General features: G+C 36.4%; 1 protein-coding gene and 1 non-coding gene across 3 annotated transcripts in view; both read left to right on the top strand.

Annotated features, from left to right (window-relative positions):
* The window catches only part of TMTC2 (transmembrane O-mannosyltransferase targeting cadherins 2), a 449,619-nt gene that overhangs the window by 326,215 nt on the left and 102,422 nt on the right, over positions 1–20,982 (top strand). For both annotated transcript variants that reach the window (XM_030819895.1, XM_003259608.4), the window contains one exon: positions 18,407–18,488. In XM_030819895.1, coding sequence (XP_030675755.1) covers positions 18,407–18,488 — 82 coding nt within the window. The remainder of the gene's footprint in view (positions 1–18,406; positions 18,489–20,982) is intronic.
* Positions 9,531–9,633, top strand: LOC115837115. Its single transcript, XR_004032149.1, has one exon. It is a non-coding gene; the product is annotated as a U6 spliceosomal RNA (small nuclear RNA).

Below are 20,982 nucleotides of genomic sequence, written 5' to 3'. Positions count from 1 at the left end.
TAAGTGGGTTAAAGTAAATAGAGTCTGAGAAGATTTCTTTTTATTTCATTATGTTGGTTAAAGTCTGTTGGCAGAAGTCCTCAGCAGTAAGAAGGGATTGAAGGCTGAATTTAAAGAGTCAAATAGTTGGATAACAACATGCTTACCTGTAAAATAATTTCTTTCTTATCTTTGTCTCAGTAAAATAATATGGTAGTCCTATGAATATAGAAACAATTATTTTGGGAATATAGGCATGAAAAACACAAAATTTGTTACATTCACTTTTTATTCACTTGATAACATAGAAGAGTATGATCTTCTGGCCATGTGTTTTGCTCTGATAGCCTTGGAATGGGAATCTCAGCAAAGTGTGTAATATAAGCCATTCACTTCAGAGGGAATTTGTAGAATTTCATGAACAGTGGCCGTGATGTTAATGAGTATGTACAGTATTCTTCTGACAGGTATAACAGAATACAGATAATCCTCTGTTGTTTTATTAGGGATGAAGTATGGCAGCTAGAAATAATGTGTTCATTTATAGGAATTATAATATTTATGTATTTCAGCTGAAGAATCGGCTTTACATAAATGTGACAGGATGGAGATCAATGTGAAATATTTTCCACAGGAAGTGATTAGGTTGAATTTACACTAAAAAAGATTATAGAAGAAGCAAGCTTTTCCTTTTAGAGTTTTGCTATAGTTTTGCTGAAGTTCATTCTGATCTTAGAAATTACTAACTTCAGCTTAACATAATATCACTTAATTTGTAATACTAATTCTTACAAATATTAAAATAACTACTGTAGGAAAAGACATTTGAGAAATCTTTATTTGGAAATGTGAGGATTTTTTTATAATGATATTGTAGATATCCAAACATTTATGAAATGAATAGATTAGTTATTATTATTTGAAAGCATCCAAATCTGAAATGACATTCTCCAAAAGAATGAGTATGTACACTTAATACGAAATCTTTTTTAGATGATTTATTTAAGTGGCCCTTCTTTAGGCACATAGCTTCTTCTACTCATATTTTTCTAACTTCATTTGATCATTAATCCACCTAGTCTAGCAATACTTAAAACTGTCTTTTCTACTCTTTCTTGCTTATCCTTCAATACAGAAGCTATCTGCTGGATATGATGCCTTCTTTGCATGTTTTGTGGACTTCATTTTTCCCTCCATTGCCTATTCAGTACTTTTTATTGTATTGTTATATTCCTAAAAACAAAATAAGGAAATGTTAACATACTCATCTGTAGCCATTTAATTTGAGGAAAGAGATGTGAAATATGACTGATTTGAATAAAATAGTGTTTTGAGTAACACAATTTTGCTTCTGTGAAATAGCAGGTATTTGTATACTGCAATATTCAAAGTCAACTAAAATTCTCCAACTTCCTTATAATTTTGAGATTCATAGCAGCTTGAACCCTGCTGAGTATTTCAACCTGAGCTTGCCAAATCATGTCAGTATTTCAAAGAGACAGTGGACCTTTTGGAAAATACATATTTCTAGGGAGAGGTGGGCGATGTATTCTTAAACTATCTCCAATATATACATGACTTTTCCAGTTTGATCAAAAAAGCCCTACATTCTTCTAATTGTAACTTCAGTGTTGAGCATTGGTCTCTGTTTTGTCTTTTCTTCAAATTCACTGAACCCTAAGGCAAATTTTGCCTACGTTTTTTTAAGACATTCCAGAACAAGTGACACTTTGGTTGATAATGAAGTTTCTTTTAGATTACAAAATTATTTGTGTAGAAGCATTATAAGAATACTATTTTTTTATTTTGTTTTATTATTATTATTGAGGCAGCATCTGGCTCTGTCACCCAGGCTGGAGTGCAGAGGCTCCATCTCCTCTCACCATAACTTCCGCCTTCCGCACTCAAGTGATTCTCCCACTCCAGTCTCCTGAGTAGCTGGGAAAACAGGCATCTGCCACCATGCCCAGCTGATTTTTATTTTTTGGTTTTTCTTTGTTTTGAGATGGAGTTTTGCTCTTGTTGCCAGGCTGGAGTGCAGTGGCGTGATCTCAGCTCATGCAACCTCCGCCTCCCCAGTTCAAGTGATTCTCCTGCCTCAGCCTCCCGAGTAGCTGGGACTACAGGCGTCCGCCACCACACCCGGCTAATTTTTGTATTTTTAGTAGAGACAGGGTTTCACCTTGTTGCCCAGGCTGGTCCCAAACTCCTGGGTTCAAGTGATCCGCCCCCCTCAGCCACCCAAAGTTCTGGTTTTACAGGCATGAGCCAGTCCTGGCCAAGAATGCTATTTTAAATACAATGAAAATAACCATGTACAACTGTGATTTGCCTCTGGATAAATAGATTTAGGTATAAAAGGTCTAGTTAAGAAGAGAACTTTTATTTTTTGAGTGCTCACAACGTATTATTGTACTGTACTTCTTAAATATATGTTACCTTATTTAATCTCTTAAGATTTAGCTACTGCTATCCCTATTACACAAAGATCATAATAGCTAACATTTATTGAGCACTTACTCTGTAACATGCACTGTTGTAAGAGCTTTATGTGTGCTATCTTTGTTACAATCTCATTGAGAGGTATGATATTATCCCTGTAAAGAATTGAATTTCTGGAGATTTTAAGTAACTTGCCCAAGTAGTCCTGCTTTTCTAGGGATCAACCTTCACGATATAATCAAGCTCATGTCTGATTCGCAAGGCCGTATTCTTTCCTCTATGTGACTGCTTCTCTTTTTATAACATATCAATGCTTGTTTTAAAATAGAAATTACTTTAGATAATTTAATAATTTAGTATCATAGGTAATCTCTCAACTCTTCAAAGCTCCATGTTGGGGTTTTCCATGGCATGACACTACATACCCCAATGTGTACATGAATTCCATTTTGAGAAGCTGAGCAGGTCAACGTATTTCTTCCAAAGCTTGCACTATATTTATAGCAGTTGTGCAAGGAATGATGTCAAATTGATTAAACTGCCATCCTATATACCCTTGAATTGCTTTGGTGAAAATTCTCTAATGACTGGGAGTGTCTGTTTAGTCCCTCTTGCGTCTCAAAGATAAACCTGCCAACTCAGGTGACAATTAATCTGCACAATGTGATGAAGAGAATTCAGGAGGTTGATGTTTAGCGAGTCCTGTGCAGCTCACATCACACATTTTTTCTTCTAAGGTCAAGAGTGTCTTTGATGTTGACAGTGGTAATTTAGCTCTGAGCTGAACTACTATTAAATTGTCTATATAGAGGCAAAGAAGTTCAGACTTTCTGTTCTACATCACCGTGTCACCTCTGTACTCCATGTTTTCCTGTAAGTGGCCCACATTTTCTTGTGAAATTACACATTTTCTCTCACTGTCAAAAAGAGAGAAAGAGAATTTCATTTTGTAATAATGCCAAAACACATGTGTGTGCTTCCACTAGCACACTGTAATGCTGGGACTTGGGAATGGTCCAGTCCGGCGATACGCTTGTCGCTTGTATTTATACATACAGACTTGTTCTGCTGGTCATGTGCCAGGTTCTGGCCATTTGTGCGTGTTTTCCCCTTTCCACCTAGTTTAAAGGTTTCTGTAATCTTAATATGCACCACTGCTAGTCACTTCACACTCTAGAAGCGAAAGTGAATGAGTATTGCTTACTACATATTGCTGTTTTCTATGGATCTTTATTTGTAAGTCACAGAAAATTGGTGTTCACAGAAGGTGACTCAAGAATCTTTAGCCTGGCAGGAAGTAGAAATCTGATAAAGTTTAGTTGTTACATAACCCTGTTTGGTCAAAAAATGTGTTTTGAGTTGATTGGTATCAAATTAACATTTGTAAGCTGCTGGCCCTTTTAACTAGTGTTAAATTAAGAAAAATTTTCCATTAAGCAGAATTTCTAAATAATTTTCTTAATTTGGATCTTCTAAAGAGAAATTTTAAGCCACCAGCACTTGGACTGACTAGATAGCCCTTTGCTTTGATGCCTGGCCAATTTTTCCTCCATCTGTGAGTCAGCTTAAGTATGCCTACTCTTTTTTCAAACCTCCCCTGACTCGCTCGTGCAGAATAGAAGTCCTGCTTTCTGTTTTCTCCTTATGTACTTACTGTGCACATGTGTAACAAGAGCCGTTTTAAGTATAATCTTCAATTTGATAAGGGCCTACCTCTGGAGTTGGCATGATGTTACACTGTGTGTAAGAGTAGGAATTACCCCAGTTTATCTTTTCCTATCCAGTGCTGCACACAATGCCAGGCATATAGTCGGTACTCTCTAAATACATGAAAAGGAATGGGTGGATGCATGACTTTGTCTTTAAGCTATAAAGTTAGTTTTTAAATAACATAATGATTCCTGGTAGTGAACTTCTAGAACATGCCTACAATGTAATAGCATGAACTGTGAAGCCAGATAGTTTCTGTGTGAATCCCAGCTCTGCCAAATCAAGCTTCTGTACCTGGGCAAGATACTTAACCTCTCTGTGCCTTGCTTTCTTCTTTTGTAAAACCAGGATTATAATAGTATTTTAGGGCTTTTTATGAGGATGTAATGTGACCATACATCTAAAGTGCTTAGAATAGCGCCTGATGCATAGTAAGCTGCTTTATAATATTTCTGTTCTTACTATATAACCTCCAAGGAAAAAGTAGAATTGCAGAGTGCTGTGACAACAGGCCCCTGGAAAAATGTGTTTTGGTAAGTGGAGAAGATGAATGGAAACTTAATTATGCCTAGCAAATTCCCCTGGTCTTCTGCTCTGAAAGGATGTCTTTGTTAATGCTCTCTTTGTTAAGAGTGTCTTAGGGAATGGAAAGCTGAGGTCACAGTAAGACCTCACTGATGTTGCTAATGGAGCCTAGTGGTTTCATCTTGTGGGACATGGCAGTGTCATGGAACCATCATTTGACTCATCTAATTGTGAATTATTGTGAGAGAGAAACAGGAATTAGGGTAACTGTGGACTTTTGTCCAAACCAGGAAGGTGGTGCTGTTATAAATACATTGAAACAGTGGGCATAGACAGAGCAGTTTCAGGCAAACCAGAATTACTTAGAAGAACAATGTAGACTTTCATACACAGGTGGCCTAGTTCACTTAAGAACCTTTCTGAGATACACTACCTTTGATGTGCACCATTACCTTGAAATTGCTTTCAGAAGATAAATGTGTAATTTATCCCTCCTCTGTTTAATTTCATTCATTAGTACAGAATGTGAACTACACAGTTGATTTTAGGTCTCACTGCTTTCCCCAGTCTTAGTGTCCGCTGAGTGGGCCTGGGAAGAAGAGCTGATTCCTTTACCGCATGGTAGACTGGAAAGCAGTGGAAGCAAGAGAGGATGACATGAATTAAGAAGTTATTTTTTCTTTAATCTAAATGTTTAACCACCTCCCCTGAATTGAATTCCATTTTTGAATTGCAACCAGTCTTGTTCAGTTAACCCAGATCCTTGGATTTATAACTGAAAAAAAAAAAAAAAAAAAAAAAAAAGAACTTATTCAGATCAGCGGCTTTTCATGGCTGTTTATCTTTACGGTGTCAGAACTGGACTAGAACTTAGGTTTCTGTTATTAAATCCAATGCTGTCTTCAGTACACTGGTAAATCATCAGAGAATTTAGTGTCTAAATAAATTAAACCTCTATGTTCTTTATAGCTGAAGCTTCCTCCTATATATATATGTAGTATATATATTGTGTGTGTGTGTGTATATATATATAGATATATAATTAGAGAATTATTTACATCTGGTTTTATCCTCCTACAAGAGCATTTGGATTTGAGAGCAGCAAGTGGCACCATGCCAGTGACAAATGGAGGCACTGTGGTTGCCTTCCCATCATCCGCTACCTTTTATGGTGTCAAGGGATTTCTAGCTCTCCTTCGTGACCCAGCTGCAAAACAGCTGTCGTTTAGGCTCCTGCCTTTGCACTCTCACAAGACAGCTTTCCTTACCATCCCCACAGGGTTTAAACTTCTGCAGTACAAGTGTCAACTCCGTTCTGTGAGCTCAGGCCTCCCGTTTGGGAGCCAAACAGCATAGCACTTCTCATGCTATCGCCAAGCAGTTTGGAAGGAATTATCTAGTGAATGCTTATAGTGCTGGTGATAACAAATGAGAAACACCCATTGTAGTTACAGCTACACTGAATGATTGGAGTCATGGCTAATAGCTAATATTTCAGGATTTTCTATTGCACTAATTCCCTAAATGGAGATCACATTGATCACTTTATCCATTTAAAGTAAAGTTCCCTATTGGAAACCAGTTTTTCATGAACTTTTGGTGTCATCTTATGCATCACAGAATGCTAATAAAATTTGCGGGTTTTTTTTTTGTTGTTTTCCTTATGAGGAGGAGGTATTACCAATTATGGCAATGGCATGAAGCTCTGAGTATCACTCAGGTCTCAAGATTTAGTCAGATTTACCACGGAAACTATGCCATCCATCATTTAGGCAACAACACTTCATAAGGAGAGTATGCATTTAAGAAAAATGTTTTGAGTGTTTGCTTTTGCAAGATGTTTAGCATTCTTCGTGCATCTTTGACCACCTACTACGCATCTGGTCCTTGGATAAGTGTTGATTAAACAATTCTACTAAATTGGTTTACAATGAGCAAAAGAGATTACAAATGGTAATTAGAGTACATATGGTAAGTGTCACAACAAAAGTAGGAATCAAGTGTTGTTAGAGCACCCAGGAGGAAAAAGACTCAGCTTAAAGAATTCTGGGCACGCTTAATTTGGTCATGGCCATAGTTGGCAGGTTATCTAAGACAAATAGATTTTGGGGTTATTTCCTCTTCTAATTTTAAACTAACGAAAAAAAAATACACATTAATTTTTATGCCCCCTTGTCATTTATGTTTTATGTTCTTTTAAGAAAAACCTTCATTGTGTCTCCTCTCCTTCCGCTGACACTGCTGCTCCTCTTTCCTTCACAGCCAGGTTTGTTGGCAGTTGTCTGTAATTGTTCTATCCATTTTCTTACCCACCGCTCCCCAAATAACACCCACTTCTTCTGGCTTCCATACCTGTTGAACATACCTTCCTGCAGTTACCAGTGATCATGTTATGAAATCTAGTGGATGTTTTTCAGTATTAGACACAATCAACTACTGCTATTTTCTTGAGACCCTGTTTCACTTTACCATCAACCTCTTGATTCAGCCTAGTAAACCACACCATTGACATCTCAGATATCTCAAAAGTAGGCCAATCTCAACAATTCTCAAAACTAAGCTTATAATGCTACCCACTAAACTTGGCTTTCTTCCATTATTTACTATCTTCCCTTCGGTTTCGGTCAAAAACTTTAGGGTCACCCTTGCTACTCCATCCCCCTCATTGCATTATCTCTGTTCTATCCATGTTATTCTGTTTGAATTTATACAGATAAATTTCTCTCATGTCAGTCCACTAATCTTCCTTTCATTGTCACCTCTCTACTTGCCTTCTGCTCCCATTCCACTCTGTTATCCTCAGTACCCTCAGAGTGATATTCATAGAACAGCGGCTAACATCTTAGTATGACTGATAAGCCAGGTGTGCCCTGCTCTTCCCTGCATTTTCACTTTTTGTATGGTTTACCTTCACTCCTCTCTGCCTCACTCACCCTGGGCTTCACACAGTGTTTTTGTTTTTCTGCCACAGATATTTTACCTTTGCTGTGCCTCTACTTAGAATACTTTTGTTTCTGCTTCAATTAGTTAATCATAGAAATATTTTGATTTTTAGATCAAGCATCAATTCTTTTGGAAACCTTCCTTGAGTACTTCCACTAAATCAGACCAACTGTTACAGGTCAAATGGCCATCGATTGTGTTTGTCATACTCTTAGCACCTGAAGTTTTTCGTGCTTTGTCAGGGCAGGAGTTGTGTCTGCTCCTAATCACCATTGTCATTCTAGGGCTCAACACAGCACTAGGCACATGGTAGGTGCCCAACAAATATTCATCGGAATAAAAGGAATCAATGAAATACATTTAATGTATTGTGGAAATTTCATTGTTTTAATTAAAAGCAGACACTTTGGTTTGTAATTCAGAGGTAAATTATATGCATAATTCTAAAGTCTGAAAACAGCACATTTTAATATCTAAAATGATTTACATAATTTAAAAATAAAATTTTAGGATATACTTGTGTTTACCTGTAACTTTATTGTAAATTTAATTCAAACATAATTTCTACTTGCTTCACCTTAGCTTCCTCAGATGTTGTAATGAAATGTCTGAATACTGTTTTCATCAGCTTTGATTATGGATGGATAACCCTTATGATAAGATGTTGGTTTTACCTCTACTTTGAGCTTAGTGTCATGACACAATATAGCAACCTAAGTAATTTTCTCAGGTGGAGCTTATGATGTGATTGTAACCTATCAAATTATCTCCACTGAAATGTTACTACAGTATGTGTGAGTGACCCCTTTAAGTTAGAAGGGAAAATATACAAGTGAACAGATGTAGAAAGGAAATTAAAATGGTAACATTACAGGAAATCTGAGTAAGCTAAACACCTTCATTTATGTAATATTCATAGAAGTCAATCATGTTGTGTTTATACCTTAAAATCTATCTTTTTTTACTCATAATGTCAAAGCTGTGTAGAAAGCAACAGTTCGGCTTGAATTATAAGAATCTCAGATATTTAAATATATATTTATGAAAGGTCAGTTACTTATAATTTGAAATGGTTATTTAAAATGGTCCTGTATGTTTACTTTTTATAATGCTTTTTATTATATTTTTTAATTGAAAGCATCATTAGAATGTAAGTAGGTGAGTTTTTTGCTGTTGCGTTTCCCATTTTCCCCCCTTCTTGGCATTCTTGCAAGTCTTCTTCTTTTACTTTCTTCTCATTGCAAGGTGTCAGATTTCCAGTATTCTTATGTCTTGCCAATTCTCGGTCTATGGCACCCTATCTAGTCGGTGTTTCTGAATTTCTTCCACACTCTTTTATCCTAGCATCTCAATCACACAGAACTCTATCACTCCACTACATATGCACCTTCCTATCAACACTTGCTTTCATACAGTCTTTCCCATGTGAATAAATGATACCTGCATTCACCCATGTACAGCAAGTGAAAATTTGTGAAGTCAGACTAGATGGGCATAGTGGTGTGCACCTGTAGTCCAATCGACTTGGGAAGCCGAGTCGGGAAGGTCACTTGAACCCTGGATTTTAAGGTTGCAGTGAGCTATGATCATGCCACTACACTCCAGCCTAGGCAACAGATTGAGACCCCATCTATACATTTTTTTTTTTTTTTTAAATGTGGAGTCATCTTTGACTCTTCTTTTTCCATTATATCCACACCTGATCCACTGGCCACTTGTCTTTGAAAGAGATCCTGAATCTACTCATTTCTCATTACTTCCACTGCTGTCACTTTTGTTTAAGCTGTGCAGTATTAGCCTTCTAAGAGGTCTCCCTACAGACAGTTTTCCACCCAAAATTTAGAGTGTTTTCTAAAATTTATAAGTGAGATGATATTGTACCTCTATTTCAAATCCTCCATGATGTTCCTTCCTCATCAAAAGACACTCCAGGGCTCAATTCAGCAGCATATACACTAAAAGGGAAAGGACACAGAGATTTCATTGCTCCTGTACAAGGACGTCACATAAATTCATGAAGTGTTCCATATTTGCACAATTTCCAGAGGCCGTTCGACCCTTTCCTGGTTAACACCTAAGAAAACAATATGAGTAAAAGTAACATGTGGCATTCAAATTGAAACGAATTTTCACTACCAAAAAGAAAAGAAAAAAGACAAATTTCATGCTCCTTACGGAACCCACTAGGCCCTGCACAGTCTGGTCCCTCCTGTCATACTCCCGACTCACCATTTTTAATGGGATTTGCTCAACTGCTGCCATGATGTTTTCCTTGATAGGCCTAAAAACTCCCAACATGTCAGATCTTTGCCTGCCCTGCCTACTCCCTTAGGTCACTCTTCAAATATCACTAAAGGCCTTCCTTTGTCACTTTATCACACATAACCCTCCTCCCTCCCCCCACCCCAGTTGTGCATTGCTCTCTTCCACATTATTTTTCACAAAGCACTGAAGACTGACAGTGTTACCTACGCATGTGTAAACTAAGGATTCCACCACTAAAATGTGAGCTGCACCAGGGAAGGAACTTTGTCTTGATTACCAAGGCCTGGAACCGAGCCTATCACATAGCAGAAACTTAATCCATTTTTATAGAGTGAAACATCACATCTCTGAAGCCTTCTCTTTCATTTTTCCATACTTAGTTGTACTGTGGTTTTGAGGTACTTATTTTGACCACTAGTGTAGTATATTTTTTTTTAACAGTCTACACTAGATGTCTTCTTCTCTTCTTGTCAGTCTCGAAAGATCCAGTGACTAATCTTTTTATCCACCTTTGAAATCCCTACAGTAAAATGAGCCAATTATACAGACGGTGCAATTAAGAAAATGTTATTAGGTTTTAAACTATAATTTACAGCCTGCTTATTTCATTTAGCACTGGATCTTGAAGAACTTTTGTGGTTTAGATAATTTTCTACACAATCATTTTAGTAGAAACATTATATTTCATTGAAATGATTTTTGGCTAATCAAGTTCATGCTAATGGACATTGAGTTTGTATGAACAATATTATAATAAAAATGAATAGCAACTTCTTTGTATTTAAAGGTATTTTCTTAGGACAAATACATAGAAATAGAATCAGTTGGCTAGTGTGTCTGTGATTTAATGCTTTTCATATGTGTCAAATTTCCCCCAGGATGTTTTTGTTACATATTACCGTATTTTAGTAACGTGTCGTATGAACACCTGTTTTTATGAACCCTCAGGAATATTGAATTCTCTCTTTATTTGGGAAATTTTTTGATAGATGAATAATATCTCCTTGTATCAATTTGTATTTTAGGTAAACCAAATACATGTTTCTTTAGAAATTCTGACCATTATTTTTTGGTATTTGCAAAGTATTCCTATGTGCCCTTTGCTCATGTAACGTATCTGGCTCTCAGGCCGGAAAGGCAGCTGAGTGTGATGATCCACTTCTTTATCTTGGAGTGAAACTCAGTCTGTTGCAGTCTTTTATTCCCACTTGGTCAGCCATTTAACTTCAGCCAGTTTTGTGACCTCCTCCTTTCCCAGGGGTCAACCTAAATCTGGGAGGCATAATTGTGCTCACAAAGCTGGGAAGGAGGCTATCCTGGCCATCTGATCTGAGCTGACACCACCTTAAAGCCTGATGGCTCTCCAGTGGGACTGGGGATGGGCTTCAGGGAAGCTTTGCTCAGGATGACAGTTCTGGCTCTGGAGTCCAGCCTTGTCCTGGGCATACCACAGAACCATTCCTCCCTTGTGAGGTCTCTTCGCCTATTCTGGATGTTGTCCTTGAACAGTGTGAAGCACTCACTTTGACCTCTAGCTGCCCTTGGTGTCACTTGATACAATTTTTCAATGAGCTTAGGTCCTATGACACTATAAGTATCTTTCAGCCAGCCTCTGCTTTTAGGACATTTAGGAAAAGAGGGCACAGAAGACCAGATATTTATGGAAAGTGGGACTTGGATGACAATTCAGGGAGGACAAACATTAATATCAGTTAACTGTTCAGCCAGATCATTTCTGTATCAGGTAGCTTTATTCTGTAATTTCTATTTATGATGTTGTAATGTTCTATAGCAGAATATGGTGACGGTACTTAACACCAATGTATTGTGTAGTTCAAAAGAGCTAGAAGAGAAGATTTGAAATGTTTTCAGCATATAGAAATGGTGAATATTAATACTCAAGGTAATGGACACCCCACCTCAACACACTCTGACTTGGTCATTATATGGAATATCACATGTAACAGAATGTCACATGTAACACATAAATATGGACAAATATTTGTATCAATAAATTTTTTAAAAAAACATTCAAAACTATCAAATAATGTTCCTTTTATTTGTAAATGATGGTCATCACAAATTACCTTTTACACTCTTTTAACTATAATGCATGGTTAAACAACATATTTTCCAAACTACACATAAGCTTTCGGACCTGTTTTATCAGCTGCTTCCCTTTCATATTTGTTATTGGTATAGAGATAACATTTGAATGTGAAATGAAAATGTGATTTGCATTGGTTGTGAAAAACAACAGACACTCATAATTGTAAGAAATTCCCAAAGAGTAAACACCAGACATACGGAAGTGGCTGCTAGAACACACTACTTAAGAGACTGTTCCTTCCCCAGACTTGAAGCAGCCTCTAAATAAAGAGTAGGGCCACTGAAATGAAGTTCTCTGGTTTGTTCTTGATTTTGTTCTAGTTGATATTCCTACTGATGCTGAAGGTATAGGTAATCACCAGTTAAGATATAAATATTTGTTGGAGAATGGGAGCTAGTTCAGAAGAACTATTTTTATCATTTTAGAAACCTTAGCTGGTATGACATTTTCCAGATATGAAATGGAGAAGTTACTACTTTGTTCACAGCTCTGTAATTTACTAATAACATGTAAATAAGTAACTGAGTAGTAACTTTAAGCTATTAAGTTATATAAAGAAAATAAAGCCATGCATGGTGGCCCACACCTGTAATCCCACCACTTTGAGAGGCCATGGCAGCTGGATCACTTGAGGCCAGGAGTTCGAGACTAGCCTGGCCAACAGGGTGAAACCCCATGTCTACTAAAAAATACAAAAATTAGCTGGGTGTGGTGGTGCATGCTGTAGTCACAGCTTCTCCAGAGGCTGAAGCATGAGAATGGCTTGAACCCAGGAGACAGAGGTTGCAGTAAGCTGAGATCGCACCACTGCATTCCAGCCTGGGTGACAGAGTGAGACTCTTGGAACTCTGTCTCAAAAAAAAAAAAAAAAAAGAAAAGAAAAGAAATCATAGTAGCCTATTTATATATTGACTGGTTATTGTATTTATGGAATACTTGGATGGCTATAGAAGAAAAGGTAAAGATTTGTGTTAGTTTATAGAACAAGATTAACGCACTATTTACATTAGGGGAAAAAGTGTATATATACATATATTTGTACATAAATGTATTAATATATTTACATATAAATGTATTATATATTTATATTTATATATAGTAGAAAAACATCATTTTCTCCTATTGTACTCTCAACCTAGAACATTTCTGACACAACTCTCAGTGCGGGAATTCCCCACAAACCAATCATTAAAGTTACCACAAACCAAGCCGTTGCCCAGCAGACACCAACAGGATGCTCTGCTATTAAATTCTGACACTAACCAGAGTTAGTGCAGACCTCACAGGTTAAGGACTCAGTCTCACAAAGCTGCTGCCCCACTTTAGGTGCCAATCCAAGTTGTAGGTTTCCAGGTTACTCACAACTTCTATACAAGATGACTACAAATTGGAGATTCCCATGACCCTCTTTCCCGGGTCCAGTTTGCTAGTGTGACTCACAGAACCCAGGAAAACAGATGACTTACTATTGCCAAATTATTACAAAGGATATTTTAAAGGATACAACTGAACAGCCAGATAAAGAGATACACATGGGGAGGTTTGGAAACATCCTCAGCATAGGAACTTCTGTCCTGCTGAAATTGAGGTGTGCCACCCTACTGGAGTATAGACATGTTGTTATTCACCAATGCAGAAGCTTTCCAAATCCTGTAATTCAGGGATATTTATGGAGGCTTCTTCATGTAGGCCTAATCAATTATTAACTCAGCCTCCATCCCTTCTCCTCTTCCCGGAGAATAGTGGGAAGGGGTGGAGCTGAAAATTCCAAGTTTCTAATCATGGCTTGATCTTCCTGGTGCCCAGCTCCCATCTGGGAGCCTATGAAGATTTGCCTCATAAGAACAAAGGACACTCCTGTTCCCTAGGAAATTTCGAAGAATTAGAAGCTATGTATCAGGAACCCAGGGTAAAAGACCAAATATTAGAGCAGAAGTCTCCTAGCACCCGTATAGTTCAAGAAATTGCAAGGATTTTAGAAGTTCTCTACCAGGAACTGGGGATGAAGACCAAAATACACATATTTCTTATTATAAATTGAAATATTAAAATTTACATATTTAAATATATAAAAATATATATATTTACATAAACACTCAAAGTCATGATGCAATGCAACAATGTGAGGGCTTGGTGCCTTCAGGTGTCATTTAGTAAAGTATTTCTGAGTTGTGGTTATCAAGACACACTACAGAGTTGGGTAGTTGATGTAATAAATAATTTGGCACTAAAGATAAGGGACAAATGTTTGAGTATAGTTTACTTTTTAAAAATAAAACAATTTAAGCTGAAGCCATAATAGTCTAATTATCTCTTATATTTAATATTCCTGCTTGCTTTAAGGGGAGTTCTAGAAATGATTGATGGAGTGTATGTGTGTGTGTGTGTGTGAAAATATGTGTGTATTTTTATATTTGTGTACTTTGTGGTTAGATAAACCATTGATCGGTCATTGGGAGAGATGCTGCTTGCCTTGTACATCCACTCAGCCATGCACCTGAGCTGAACAGTGGTAGTGGCATCCAGTTTAGCTAAGAAAACAAAATGAATTAGCTTAATACCGATCCCATGATATAGATTAGGCTGAACAAATTTTACTGAATATTTCTCTTACATTTATATGTTTTATTGATGCCAATCAGTGTCGACCTTACCAGGCACTCTCCTAATTGGGATGGTGTTTTTTTTTTCATGAGTTTAATAAATATTTGTTGTTTTTAATACTCAATACAGTCCATTTTTCTTCATTTCTGAACCAGTACATGTATTCAGACATGTCAACCAGTAAACAAAATGAGGAATAATGCTTGTTTGTGCCGAATGCTGACATAATATAAAAGACACCAGGAAAAATCTGCTGAGAAATGACTTTTTCTTCACTTTAACTGCCAACCCTCTAGAACAGTAACAGTTGAAATAGTAAATTTGATTAAACATCATATTACCTCTTCTTTCTCATGCTTCCCTCCTACAAACCAGCAACCTTTATCCCTGGTTAGCTAAAGAATTTGGTTGACTTTTCATTTTATATACAGCAAGTCATCACTTAACGTAGTTGATAGATTCTTAGATACTACAACTTTAATAAAGCAAAAGGATGTACAGCAGGTCCTTGAAATAACATTGTTTTGTTTGATGTTGTGTTGTTATAATGCTGATGAGGAAAAAAAATGATTTCATCATATGTCATTTCACTTGAAGTTGCTGTTTCCAAGAACCGATTGACCACATTAAGTGATGGCTTACTGTACTCTCCTGAGAACTGTCTTTTCCTCTTTACCATTTGGCACTTGACTAAATAAATAGTGGTCAAAGCAGAAAGATGGGTTTTGTGTGATGGTACAGTGTCTCCCCCTAGAAAGAATGTTCTCACCTTCAATGTGTTTATTTTGCATCTAGGAAAGCATGAGACTTACTGCATTTAAAAATTTGGTCCACTGAGCAACAAGAGGGTACTGTCCTTTGAGTTTTGCTGCATGTTTTTAAAATTTCATAATATTGTTTTGCCAATGGACTATACAGAGAGATTTTACTACCCTGTTTACTGTGACATTGATAAAAGAGCCAGTTCCTTCTCTTCTGTTCTTAAAACTTAAGTGGAAGCTTCCTTTTTAAATCTTTGCATATGACATTTGTATAGACAGTGCTTTACTGATGATAGCTTTCATTTTACATCTTTTTTCTTAAAGTATCATTTTTTGCAAGTTCTTTGTATATTGCTTTCCAGTGATGATTTTGTCAGATGACCATGTGTTTTGCGGGGCTCTGTATAAAACAAAATATTTGTCATTTATAACTCTGCATTTTTTGTATACTATCAAATATATATATATGTGTGTGTGTATATACATATAAAGTAACAGTTAACATTTATTACAAACATATACGTAGGTAGTATAATAGTTAACTTACATGTATCATATCAGATAAATCAGAAATCTTAGGAGATAGGTTTTGTTATTATCCTTTTTAAAAATTAAGACTATTTTAGAGTAGTTTTAGGTTATTAAAAATTGAGCAGAAAGTACAGTGTTCCCATAAACCTCCTCATCTTCCCACAACCCCAGATACACAGTTTCCCCTATTATGATCAGCTTACTATGGTGTCGTAGATTTGTTACAGTTGATGAGTGAATTAAAGTCTATAGTTTATATTGCAGTTCGCTCTTTGTGTTGTGCGTTCTATGAATTTGGGCAAGTGCTTAATGGCACGTATCCACCATTATAGTATCAGATGAAATAGTTGCATTGCCCTAAAAATCACATGCTCTGCCTGTCCTCTTTTTTTTTGTATTAAAGAAATTATAGTTAAGAGATGAAATAATTTTCCAAGGGTCACATAGCTAAACAAGTATGGGAGCTGTTCTGCTTCCCTAGAATCTGTACTCCTAATTCATACATTGGGCTGCCTGATTTGTTACAATTACTATATCATTTAGGGAAACCTAATTGGTAAGATTCTTGCTAATTCTTCTTATTTTTAACTTTATCAAAGTATATGTGTAGGAAACATTCTGTGTGTGCTTTCCTTTGAAGTTAAAATGTTGTGGGAAACATTGCAGGGAATTTAAAATTTTTAATTATTGGTATTTGACAAGACTTGTGATTTAAGGAGGAGTTACTGAATAGAGTAGCATTACTAAATTGATAGAAGAAATGAGGAAGTCAGTTGTCTGATCATTTGCTTATCACTAGCTATAGGTAGTAGAGACATTAGGCTATGTCCTAGCTACTAGAATAATGAGTTAATGAAGGATGTAGCAACAGTGAGGTTTTTTTTCTCTTTTTTTTTTTTTTTAATGAGGGAATGAACAAAAGGAGAGGGAGTATGGAGAAAAGAGTCAAAGCTGCATAGCATGTAGCACAAGTTGTCCAACCCGCAGCCTGCAGGCAGCATGCGGCCCAGGACAGCTTTGAATGCAGCCCAACACAAATTCGTAAGCTTTCATAAAACATTATGACAGTTATGCATGAACCTTTTTTTTTAAAAAAAAACTGATCCGCTATCATTACTGTTAGTGTATTTTATGTGTGGCCCAAGACAATTCTTCTTCCAATGTGGCCCAGGGAAGCCAAAAGATTAGACACCCCTAATGTAGCAAATTAGGTTAATTATATACCTCTAACTTTAGAAAATTGATCTTCATAACAATAGTTTTAAAAATATACTCAAAGTAAGAAAAAAACATTGCCTGAAGTTTATGTGGGTAGAGAGTATATAAATTAGGAGCAGGCAGATAAGGTCATTTGTCTTTACCATGGTCTGTGGCTTTGGGCACCACCCAGTGCCTTACTACCCTTCACAGTCACCGTACATCTTCATCCCAACCATGCCAAACAAGACAGCACTGCTCCAGGCAAGTGCTTCTTAGGGTTGTTCTCCTATCTTGTGCCATCCCTCCTTGTTTCAATGGAGGTAACTATGGTTCAGACGCAATAACTAGGTGAAGAAGGTATACTTTTAGAATCTGTTTGGACTGTGGTATTCTTTAATGAAAAATCAATTTGTTGTATGTAAACGTTCACCCCTGTTTTTTGCTTATTTTCCTTGTGCGTATGATGGTAATATTTACTTATAACTACAACAAAGAAGGTGACCTAGCTTTAGATTAAATCCTGGATTAGCAGAATTTTTGTCCTGAGTGATTGCAGCAAGGATAAATGGTAGCCGCTTGAGATTCACCAAATTGTGACTTCTTTTTTTCATAAATGGCCTGTAATGGCTTGTAAATATTTGGCCTGTAAATGCCAAATATTGAGGCCAAGGATAAGCTGTAAAGGGTGCAAAGGATGGCTGGCTCATTTCGTTTAGCCTTGGCCTTAATCAGTCTAGAATGAGGTTATGCAACAATTCTATCACACTCTTCTTAGTACCCTTAGATTGTTTTAAGTATTTTTGGCCCACATACATTATAAGAAGTATTTTATTTTCTAAAGGAGGAATGACTGTATAATTCAATATAATTTTATGAAATATAATGTTAGGTATTTTGAGGTGCCTGTCATCTCAAAATTTAAAATGGCCACAGTTCTTTACAAGGAAAAAGAAGGAATGAAGAGGAAACAAATCAAAGGGAGAAAATAAAATAGAAAATGACAATAATGTTTCTTTAAAACTGTCTTGTCTTTCTGGTTTCTGTGAAACCTTTTTTTTTTTTCAACCTTGTCTCTTGCATTCCTGGCCTGATGTTTTTGGTGCGCCATTCTCATCTTCTGTTACATATTCTTCATGCCTTCCAGGGTTCAGACCTCAGTGTTCTCTCTCAACACTTTTTCCTTGATCATCCTCACATAGATAAAAACAAAATGTTTTTTTTTTTTCCTTTCCTGTGATGATTACCAAGTAGACATTTGGCTACTTCAGTTAGGCCCAGGCAGTGAAGAATCCCTCATGATCTGTTGCTGAATCATCCATTTTCTCTGTTTTTCAAGGGTCGTAAGAGTGAGGCTGAAAAGCTCTTCTTGAAGGCTATTGAGCTGGATCCCACCAAAGGAAACTGTTACATGCATTATGGTGAGTGGTTGATAGTTTTTTTCCATGTCCCCCACATTTACTATTAATGTCGATATGAGATCTAGGCTTTGCTGGCAAAGAACATTTTAAGAGGAGATGGACTTTGTTATTGCAGATTTAGCCTCATGCTATATTCCTACCTTCTCATTCAAAACAGTCCTATTAAAGGGGCTGTGCATGATATTTCCTTTAGTAATTTTAATAGGATTTTAACAGGGATGGCATTGCGCAGTTGTTTTTTTCAAGTTCAGTGTGGAGTTTAAATGAGATCTCATCAGGAAAGCATCTAGCTCCTTGCCTTATGCATACTTTATCATAAAACATTTGCTTCTTTTCATTCTAAATGATAACGTATTGCTCATTGAGCATGTCATTTTGAAGTTTTAGAAGTTTACATTTTGGCCTCAAACATCTTGCTTTCTGGAAGATATGGATATACACCAGCCTGTAAATGCCAAATACTGAGGCCAAGGATAAGCTGTAAAGGGTGCAAAGGATGGCTGTCTCATTTCGTTTAGCCTTGGCCTTAATCAGTCTAGAATGAGGTTACATAACAACTCTGTCACACTCTGCTCTGTCATTAGTAGTGAGTCATGTGTTTAGTGAGGCAAAGTATATAGCTGGTTTGATATTGTGTAAGATGTGCTTATTTCTACCAGATTTGCTGTTGGAATTTCTTTTAGGGAGCCAAAAAGCATTTACTTTGGCTGATCCCTTGGGGGGAATAAGTGGTTTTTTGATCACTGTTGGCTTTGATGTATTAATGACTATCAAGTAGTAAACTTAAAAGTGGACAGAAATTAAATATAAGGAAATAAAACTAATATACTAGTAGAATATTTAATTCCTTCTCCCAGTTTCCAGCTAGTAAAAATAAATCAGTGACAGGCGGCGAGTGTAGAAGAATGGAAATAATAAAGTAATGGAGATACTCAACCACAAATCCATTTTTTAATTTATGTTATTGTGTGTCTATGTTTACAAACCTAGGGTTGCAGTGCATTATCTTCCCAGCATTAATGCAGGATGGTACAACTCCTGATTTTGTTTCACAATGCAGCTGTAATGCCATGTTAAATTAGTAGTCAACTAATTTAAGTTTGCTACAGAATTTACTTTTATTTTTATAGGTTTTCCTATATGAAGTACTTCAGGATTTTCTCATGCCTAGTATTTTTGGGTACCTCAACTGTCCATGAAAGTCGTTCCATGGTGATTTTCCCTGAGTGCTAAAGGGCTGCCTTTCATTGCATGTTATAAAATAGGAGTTTTTTCCCCCCATCTGCTGTCTGCATTTCATTTGCCTCATACTAATTCTACTTACTGTATCTTCTAAACTTGTTTCCTGTAATATTATAGAGAATACTATATATATATATATATATATATATATATATATATATATATATATATATAGGTTTTTCACAATCCATTTCTTTAAACAGTATCATTGCTCCTTTTGAACTGCAGTTTCACTATTTTATTAATTTTAAAAGTTGGCCCCCTTATTAATCTGGTTATATCCATCTTCTACTTATAAAAAAAAGTATTGTGAGTTTTACATTACATCATTCTCCTAAAATATTTTTTTCCAGTGGTGATAGTAGCAGGTATTTCTCCCATGAGAAATTTTTGTATTAAACAGAAAGTGCTACAAACTTTTTTTTTTTTTTTTTTTTTTTAATTTTTGAGATGGAGTTTCACTCTTGTTGCCCAGGCTGGTGTGCAGTGGCGCCATCTCGGCTCACTGCAACCTCCACCTCCTAGGTTCAAGCGATTGTCCTGCCTCAGCCTCCTGAGTAGCTGGGATTACAGGCGCCCACCACCATGCCCAGCTAATTTTTTTTTTTTTTTTTTGTATTTTTAGTAGAGATAGGGTTTCACCATGTTGGCCAGGCTGGTCTCAAACTCCTGACCTCAGGTGATCCACCTGCTTTGGCCTCCCAAAGTGCTGGGGTTAGAGGCGTGAGCCACCGCGCCCGGCCTACAAACTTTTTATTTTATATGGTATTTGGAAAGCAGTGATAACAAATGTCTTTAAATGCATGTGTAAAAACTGATTCTTCTTAGAACCCTTGGATTGTTTTAAGTATTTTTGGGATACATACATTATAAGAAGTATTTTATTTTCTACAAGAGGAATGACTGTATAATTAAATATAATTTTATGAAACATAATGTTAGGTATTTTATGAAATTTTATAAGTTTCAATATTTTTTCCTACTTTGGAGCTGGTAATAGAAAGAACTCAAAATGAGATTCCAAAAGGGAGTAGTAGTTAGGGCAAAATAATCTACGAACAGATGAGAAGGCCATAATTGAGTGCATGAGATTCTTTGCTCACTGTGCTCAGATTATAAAACATGACAATTTAAGAGGATCTTAATGATTTTCATTTAGAGGGATATATTTCAAAGGATTGAATTTTGGAACTGGAACTGTGAAGTTCTGTTAAAATTATGTAATATAACCTGTCTGTTGAACAAATAAGAT

The sequence above is a fragment of the Nomascus leucogenys genome, chromosome 10 (assembly GCF_006542625.1).
Source record: "Nomascus leucogenys isolate Asia chromosome 10, Asia_NLE_v1, whole genome shotgun sequence".
Lineage (NCBI taxonomy): Eukaryota > Metazoa > Chordata > Mammalia > Primates > Hylobatidae > Nomascus > Nomascus leucogenys.
Note: the sequence above shows the minus strand (reverse complement) of the source record. Positions and strands in the feature narration are given on the sequence as shown.